Here is a 7,607-nt window from a genome sequence, read left to right as displayed (position 1 = left end):
GTTCCAACGGCTAGGCGGGCGGCGCTCATTAGTACCGGTTTGTGGCAAACCTTTAGTATCGATTCGTGCCACGGCTTTTAGTATGGGTTGGTGGCTCCAACCGGTACTAAAGACCCCCCCTTTAGTACCGGTTGGAGCCACCAACCGGTACTAAAGATGGTGCACTGCCACCCGCAGTGCATAATGTTTAGTCCCACCTCGCTAGTTGAGAGGAGCTCGCACCGGTTTATAAGCCCCGCCACGGCTACCGTGTCGAGCTCCTCTCTAAGCAGGCCTTTGTGGGCCTATTGCAAGTCTTCTGCCCTATGGGGCCTATTGGGCCGTACGGGCCTGCATCCTGGCCCAAGTAGAGATTGGGTTTCTAGTCATATGCACCCCGTGCCGGCCCAGTAGGCGGGCTGTTGTTGCTTTATTTTAAAAATAAAAATAAAAAATCCTTACCAACCGGGACTAAAGGTCCCCCAGACCACGGCGCGCCTCGTGCCACGTAGTGAGCCTTTGGTCCCGGTTCATGTTGAACCGGGACTAAAGGGGGGACCTTTAGTCCCCACTCTTTAGTGCCGGTTCCAGAACCGGTACTAAAGATCCTTACGAACCGGTACTAAAAGTCGTTTTTCTACTAGAGGCGGGAGGCAAAGTACCCTAGTTTTTTGGAGGCGGCAGCTGGCTAGGAGGTCTGGTAATTTATTGCATGTATAAGATTAATTATGTATGGCTGGATCAATGGTTTTATATGATTATATAATCCATATATCCTACCATTGATTATAAAAGGGTAAGGAGAGATCTTCTTCATAGATGTGTTTAGAGGGATTATACCGAAAAAGAAGTGTTAGTGATTAGGGAAGCCGGCATAAATATTGCATGTTATCCAAGCGTCTAGAACAAGCCCGCCTGACCTTTTATACAAGGCAATAGTACATACCTAGAAGAAGAAGAAGAAGAAGTAGAAGAAGAAGAAGAAGAAGAAGAAGGGCAGGTGGGGAGGAGAGAGTTGCCGTCCATTTTCACATGATCCACTCGATACGCCAGCTTGTCCCGACCCAGCCATTATGTAGCTGCGCCAGCTAGTAGGCCGAGTCGTAAAATCCTATTGGCCGCTCATTGCGGCAAACTGCCGGCGCTTCGCACAGGGGCGAGCGACCGAGTGATGCTTTGGGCCGGCCCACTTAACTTACAAACTGCCCCACGCTGAAACTTCTAGAAGGTTTCATGAACCAGTTTTTTCCTTTGATTGGTTTTCCACCATTTTTCACTTTTCTGTTTCGTTTTCTTTTCTTTGTTTTTGTTTTCTTTTCTTTGTTTTCGTTTTTTGTTTATTTTTCATTTTTTGTTTTTTGTTTTTTGTTTCCTTTTCTTTTTTCAAGTTTATTTTTCTTTTTCAGAATATGTTCGCAGTTTTACAGAATGTTTATGATTTTCTTTTTTCTTTCTTTTTCTTTAAAAAAATCAAGAAATTTAAATTTTGTTCATGTTTCCCAAAAATGTTCTCAAAATTCAAAATTGTTCTCATTACACAAAAAAGTTCAAAACTTTTGGAATTTCGAAAATGTACCGGATTTCAATTTTTTATTCACATATTCAAAAAATGTTTGTGCTTCCAAATTTGTTTGGGATTTTTCAAAATTTGTTCTCAAGATTCAAAAAATGTTCGTGCTTAAAAAAAAGTTCGGCCTTCCAAATTTGTTCTCAAGATTCAAAAATCGTTTGTGCTTTAAAAAATTGTTTATAAGTTCCTAAAATGTTCATGTTTTTGAAAAATATTTGGGAAATTCAAAATTTGTTCACATATTAAAAAAAATCTTGTTTCAAAATGTATTCACAAATTCAAAAAATTGTCCGCATGTTTAATTTTTTCACTAATTCAAAAAATAGTTCACATATTCCAAAAAATACTGCAGTTTTGAAATTTTGTAATTGGCTGAACTGGTTTTTATTTTTCGCCGCTGAGGCAGTTTATTTAACCTCCTGCTGCTATTGTTTTGCCTTAGCTAGCCTGGCGCAGTGGCTAGAGCAACACGTGCAACTATGGAAGGTCGTTGTTCGAATCCTCCCCTCTTTTTTGGCGAATTTTTCATTCCTTGACGTACAGCGAATGGGCCGGCCCCAGTTGCACGACTCCTGTGCGTCGCGCGACCTATTTCGGCCGCAAAATGCGGCATATAGGAGGTCTCGGCCGAGCCAGCTGTTGTCTTCCGGTGCGGTCGCCTGCATCTTGTGCAGATTGGCCTGCCTAAAGCATGAGGCGTGCGTCCTTTCAGCGTTTTGTTTTCTTTCTTTTCCTTTTTCCTTTCCCTTTTTTTGTTCTTTTCATTTATTTATTTTTTGGTTTATATTTTGAAATATTTTGAATTAATATTTCGAAATTTAAATTTATATAAAATGTTCATTCCACGTTCACAAAATGTTCATGCAGTGTTAGAAAAATGATGTGCATCTTTTAGAAAATGTTATAGCATTTAAAAAGATGTTCATCAGATTAAAACAATTCAAATTTCTCTAGAAAATCTTCATGGCATGTTCAAAAATATTTCTACGATGTAAAAAATATTCATGTAGTTCAAAAAATATATATTGCATACATTTTAAAAAATTGACATGTTAAAAAACTGTTCATGGTATTTTTAAAAATGTTGATACAATGTAAAAAAAATGTTGCCGTAATTCAAAAAAAGATGTTTCATGCCATTCAAAAAATGTAATGGATGCCAATGCATCGAGTTGTTTGGATTACAAATATATAGTCTGTGATTACAACATATAAATAATCTCCATTTACAGCTGAAGCTGCGGACTGTCATTCTTTTGGGTGGAATAGATCACTCAATACACCAGCACATATACTAGTGTATGTTCAACCAGGATTCAGGTATAGATGTAGAAAATAAAGGGATTCAGATCAACACCTAGACGATATGGTTTCGCCCAGTCCAGCACCTTCTGCTCGTCCTCTGGGCGGTTCCCCATCGACACACCGGCGCCCCGTGATGAGCTCATAGAGCAGCACGCAGTAGCTCCAGGTATCACTGTTGGCCGTCATATACCAACTTATGTTGTTCGGTTAATACTTTACATTGCTGACATGTATCTGAAAATCTGAATGTACAACGTCCCTATGATGCCACGACTTGAAGAATCAGATTTTCAACCACACAGCATGTTGTGTGAATCTTGAAAGACACACAGAGAACAATTAATTACCTCAGTAACGAGTAATGACAGCGATACACAGGGTGTCAATAGAGAAATTTCCCACCTCGGCACCGCTAAGCTAAACCCCAAGTTGACGAAGAGAGTCAGGGCCGACAAGGTATATTCGTCTTCGACTGCTCTCGTATCGGAAGACCACCACGCCCTTGTAAGCTGCCCGTGGAACACCGTCCTTAGAAATTGGCAGAAAAAAATAAAATATGAGCAATAATGTTTTGCACCGGTAGACTACTACTCCCTCCGTTCCACAACACATGCCTTCCATTTATCAAAATATAGATGTATCTAGACATGTTTTAGTATATAGGTACATCCATTTTTGGACAAATGGAAGTCAAGTATTTTGGAACGGAGGGAGTATTACTCAGGTTCTTACGCATTTCTAGTCCAAATGCAAAATTGCATTTTTCTAATAGAGCAAAGAATCACCACTCAGAGATTTATCACTTGCCATACTTGAGAACGAAAGATAAATGAATTAAATTGGGTTAGCAAGGGAACCTTCCACTCTTCAAATACTCCAAACTGACGAGCTACACGCTCGAAATCGCTCTGATCGTTATACTGAATCCTTACGTCCACATCCAGATTGTGGGCCTTCAACAAATCATCGGATCCACGCACAGGTGTGGCATTAGCGACATCTTTCCCAAATTTGATCAAGAACTTGTCCTAATGTTACCAACACAAGCATTAGACACACTCTTATGGAAACATCAACTTTCTCTCTGAGGAGCAGATTAAATCTTACCTCCGTGAGGTAGCTCAGGTCCTCGGAGTTCCAGTCAATCTGCGGGGCACAAGGTAAATCTCAGCAACAAAGAGCTTATAAATTTTGTACAAATTGAAATATATATGAAGATTGCATACATGAGCATTATTTAACTTGATTGGTTTCAAGTACTGATCGAAGAACTGTCCCATGCTTGATCCCTGGAGTGGACGCATAAAAACACAAGTGTTAAATGCCAGCAAGCCAGAGTCAATGGCTCAAATACTCAAGGGCTAATCAGCTGGTTGTTACTGCATGCAAAAATGCAGTCATAAATTTGCATTGTAATAGAGTAGCCAACATACATGCTCGCCAAAGTTGTATGTTCTGCATACTTCTGGTCGAATAAATTGCCGACCTCCGTGTACCTCCTTTAGCCTCACCCAATCATCCCAATAAGTAAACTCTTGTCAAGGAAGAAACAGCTGATACAAGGTAGTAAAAAAAAGCATAGCTGCTAATCTAAGAATCAGTAGGCAACAGTAAGGATATGCTTTGGGCCACTTTGGTGATAGCTCCATCCATGTTGACTTTGTTAGCATCCATCCAAGCCCAGGAAAGAAGTCCGAACGATAAAGAACTTCTGCAATGCATTATCTACAATAGTGAGTAACTTTCCCTATCAATGCGGAAATAAAGTTGAACAAATGCTTATCAGAATACTAACTTGGGTCATAAACGAACTGCTTCTGCCCATTGTCATTCCAAGAAGAAACAGCCATTATCGACCTACAATACCACAACAACAACAACAGTTACAGTAACCTAATTAGAAACACTTGATATTAATCAATTGCCTTTGCCATCAATAGTCAGAGTACAGTTGTAACATACTTGTCAGTATCAAGTAATTTCGCTGCAGCTTCGAAGTAGTCGAAGAAATCTGGGGCTATCTCCATGTCATCTATTAACCATTAAACCATGGAAATGAGATGGCATGTGCAATATATATAAGAACAAGACAGTCGAAGAATCATCAAAGAGATCAGACCTTCCAGAATGATTACTCGACCAAAATTATGCTTAATGAATAGCTCATCCAAGGCCCATTTATAGTGGCCTGAATTGAGAAACATATTTAGAACAAAAATCAATCATTCCATCAGCCTTAAGAAATACCGCATCAATTGAGGATCACCTACTAGCTATCTTGTAATATGCAATGTTTTCCCCAGGACTTTCAGTGTGCACAGGTTCAAGATCTACATGCTGCACCACATCAAAGGGAAAAGGAACACTGAGTGCTAGCTAAACAAATCATTTGCTCATAGCCTGTATGTCTAGAGAAGTACTGTAAATGCTATTTAGACAAGACTGAAATGATAAAAGGTGCAATCATCCAGATCCAATATCCTCCCAGCCCCACCCCTTCTCCATGCATTACACGGTTTTCTCAAGGGTAGCAGTTCCAATTGATGCTGTACCAGGGGCAGACCATTTCATGTTTGGACCATTGACATCGCTCATTTGACATCCACCTACATAACCTACTTTCGCAGTACCAAAATAATCTCCTGAAGAAGTTAAAACTGGCAATACGCTTCAAGTCCTACCTCCATCTAGATTCGCTACCACCTCTTGGTACATCTACAGCTTCTTGCAGGCCAAATTATCAATTTTATTTATTTATTTTTGCATTCATATAGCTACTTAGAGTAAGCAGTCACGCAATAACTTGTAGTATCAGCTATGCTAGCAATATTACAGGAGAAGCAGAGCATGTTCTGTTATGGTATGAGGCAATTGAGCATAGAGCAAGTGTTTCTTTCCACACCTGCATAAATGTTATTTGAGCATAACTCAAGGCCTTATTTTTTACTTCTCCATTAGTTCCATCCTGCAATTGGAAGAAGCAATGTAAAACTATCCTTCCACACACTTAAAGAGACCGAGAACAAGAACTGAAATTGCTATTAGCATTACCTGTGATATAAACAGTGGGAATTTTGAAGCAACTGCTTTCTGATACCTGGAAGAGTCATTGTCCATCATGTGGTGAGGAAGTGTGTTCTACAAAGTACACACAAACTGAAGCTACATGGAAGTAAAAGGAGCAAATAGGCTGTAAACAGATTAGGGAGTAATGGTCTAAGTTTCCTTATGAGATGTTTGTTGTATGACAAGTAAGGTGACAAGATTGCAATTTGATTTCCTATATAATACACAGGTGTCATCGACAGAGTGGGCTCTCATCAACATATAATAGCATAGGAAATTCTTCTTTTTTTGGAAAACAGAGGAATGGGGACGAAGCGTACTTGAGGATAGATTCAACTGTCCTCTGCAAATAGTCTGGTCGATTGCAAGCCATTATGACAACAGCGGCGACGGGGAGATCAGGTTGATCCTGTAGAGCAGAACAGGTTAACATCTTGGATTATGCCCTGGAATGAGCCTGATACGGAGAGGAAGAGGGGGCTTACTGCTTCCGCGTGGAGGACGCGTCCGGCGTCTTGAGAGGACTGGGTAGAAAAGAGCCGCACCTGAACAGAAACGGGAAACCGAAGTAGAGGCGGTCAGATCCCTGGCCGGCGACTGGCTGAGCCGGATGGATCTGATCCGTGGAGAGAGCAGAGCAAAGGAGGGGGGAGGGGTTTACTTGGATGTAGATGAAGGCCGCGGCGGCGGCGATGAGGAGGAGGCGCCGGAGGTAACGCGGGTTATGAGCCATCGCCGGCGAGCAGGCCGTGAACGGCGGAGGAAGAGCAGTCCCCGGCCTGACTTGACTCCGCTCCTGTAACACACACTGCTTTGCCTTACAATGGGGTTTTTTTTTTCTGCGAGAAGGATTTCACATGGAAATTACACAAAAACCCCACATTTGAAACTAGGTCGACGAACTGGCACCACACTTCGTTGGGGCCCGCATGTTGAAACTTTGGTTGGACCGTATTATGTGAGCTCTCTCCTAGTCGACCCTCTCGAGTGACGCCTCGCCCTACACTAGTGCAGAACCGGGCTATAGCACCAGTTCGTAAGGCCGTGTCGGTTCTGTAACCGGCACTAAAGGATGAGAACTAAAGATTCAACACGAACCGCCACTAAAGGGCCACCACGTGGCACGAGCCAACGCCGGGGGCGGGAAGACCTTTAGTACTGGTTTGTAACACCAACCAATACTAAAAGGTTTGAGGTTTTTTGTATTATTATTTATTTTTCCTTTAATTTTGTGTTTTCTATTTAATTTAGAGATTGTTTTTACATTATAATGAGTTATTAAATCACTGGGTGAAAGAATCATGAATTAGTTTTAAGTGAATGGATCCTAATCCATATTACTTGATCACTTAGATAGGATCCATCCAGTTGAAACTAATATCCGTGGTTCTTTCATAAATGATATATATAACTCATTATCATCATACTAATATAAAAACTCTTGCATCGTATCATCAGCAACAACACTCTAGGTAATCATCATCATAGTCATTACCACTATTTAATCATCATAGTCATTACTGGTACACCACCAACACTAGCTTAAAGAAGAAACATTTCCTTATACCAGAAGCAAAGATATCATCGAGTTCAACATGATCATGAGATTATAAGCATTCATAAGACCACAAAAGCAAATCAATTTGAGATAGATTAAGTTCGGGACAAAGAACATAGACATGAGAGG

At 40.8% G+C, this 7,607-nt stretch overlaps 1 protein-coding gene across 8 annotated transcripts; it reads right to left on the bottom strand.

Moving 5' to 3' along the window:
• Positions 1 to 2,664: 2,664 nt before the first annotated feature.
• Positions 2,665 to 6,785, bottom strand: LOC123063454 (alpha-1,3-mannosyl-glycoprotein 2-beta-N-acetylglucosaminyltransferase). 8 transcript variants are annotated; one of them, XR_006430337.1, is made up of 16 exons: positions 6,582 to 6,785; positions 6,406 to 6,465; positions 6,241 to 6,329; positions 5,906 to 5,951; positions 5,757 to 5,819; positions 5,125 to 5,191; positions 4,974 to 5,042; positions 4,817 to 4,886; positions 4,650 to 4,711; positions 4,475 to 4,565; positions 4,288 to 4,381; positions 4,081 to 4,143; positions 3,962 to 4,000; positions 3,712 to 3,882; positions 3,202 to 3,382; positions 2,665 to 3,113 (listed from the first exon to the last, which is right to left on the bottom strand). XR_006430337.1 is itself a non-coding variant. In XM_044487245.1 (16 exons), the coding sequence occupies exons 1-15, from the start codon at positions 6,651 to 6,653 to the stop codon at positions 3,272 to 3,274; spliced, it is 1,167 nt and encodes a 388-aa protein (XP_044343180.1). In that variant the 5' UTR covers positions 6,654 to 6,785; the 3' UTR covers positions 2,665 to 3,170; positions 3,257 to 3,271. The 8 variants fall into 8 exon arrangements, 6 of the variants coding, with proteins under 6 accessions (XP_044343180.1, XP_044343175.1, XP_044343176.1 ...); XR_006430338.1 differs by having other exon boundaries at positions 2,665 to 3,096; XM_044487245.1 differs by having other exon boundaries at positions 2,665 to 3,170; positions 3,257 to 3,382.
• Between the last annotated feature and the right edge of the window lie 822 nt (positions 6,786 to 7,607).

Source organism: Triticum aestivum, chromosome 3A (assembly GCF_018294505.1).
Source record: "Triticum aestivum cultivar Chinese Spring chromosome 3A, IWGSC CS RefSeq v2.1, whole genome shotgun sequence".
Lineage (NCBI taxonomy): Eukaryota > Viridiplantae > Streptophyta > Magnoliopsida > Poales > Poaceae > Triticum > Triticum aestivum.
This window is presented reverse-complemented; position numbering and strand designations above follow the sequence as displayed.

Coding starts and splice junctions, on each gene's coding strand:
- LOC123063454 (XM_044487240.1), bottom strand. CDS start 6,653: ATGGCTCATAACCCGCGTTACCTCCGGCGCCTCCTCCTCATCGCCGCC. Junction 5,952..6,240: donor ACAGTTGAATCTATCCTCAA/GTACGCTTCGTC, acceptor TGACTCTTCCAG/GTATCAGAAAGCAGTTGCTT. Junction 5,820..5,905: donor TCCCACTGTTTATATCACAG/GTAATGCTAATA, acceptor TTCCAATTGCAG/GATGGAACTAATGGAGAAGT.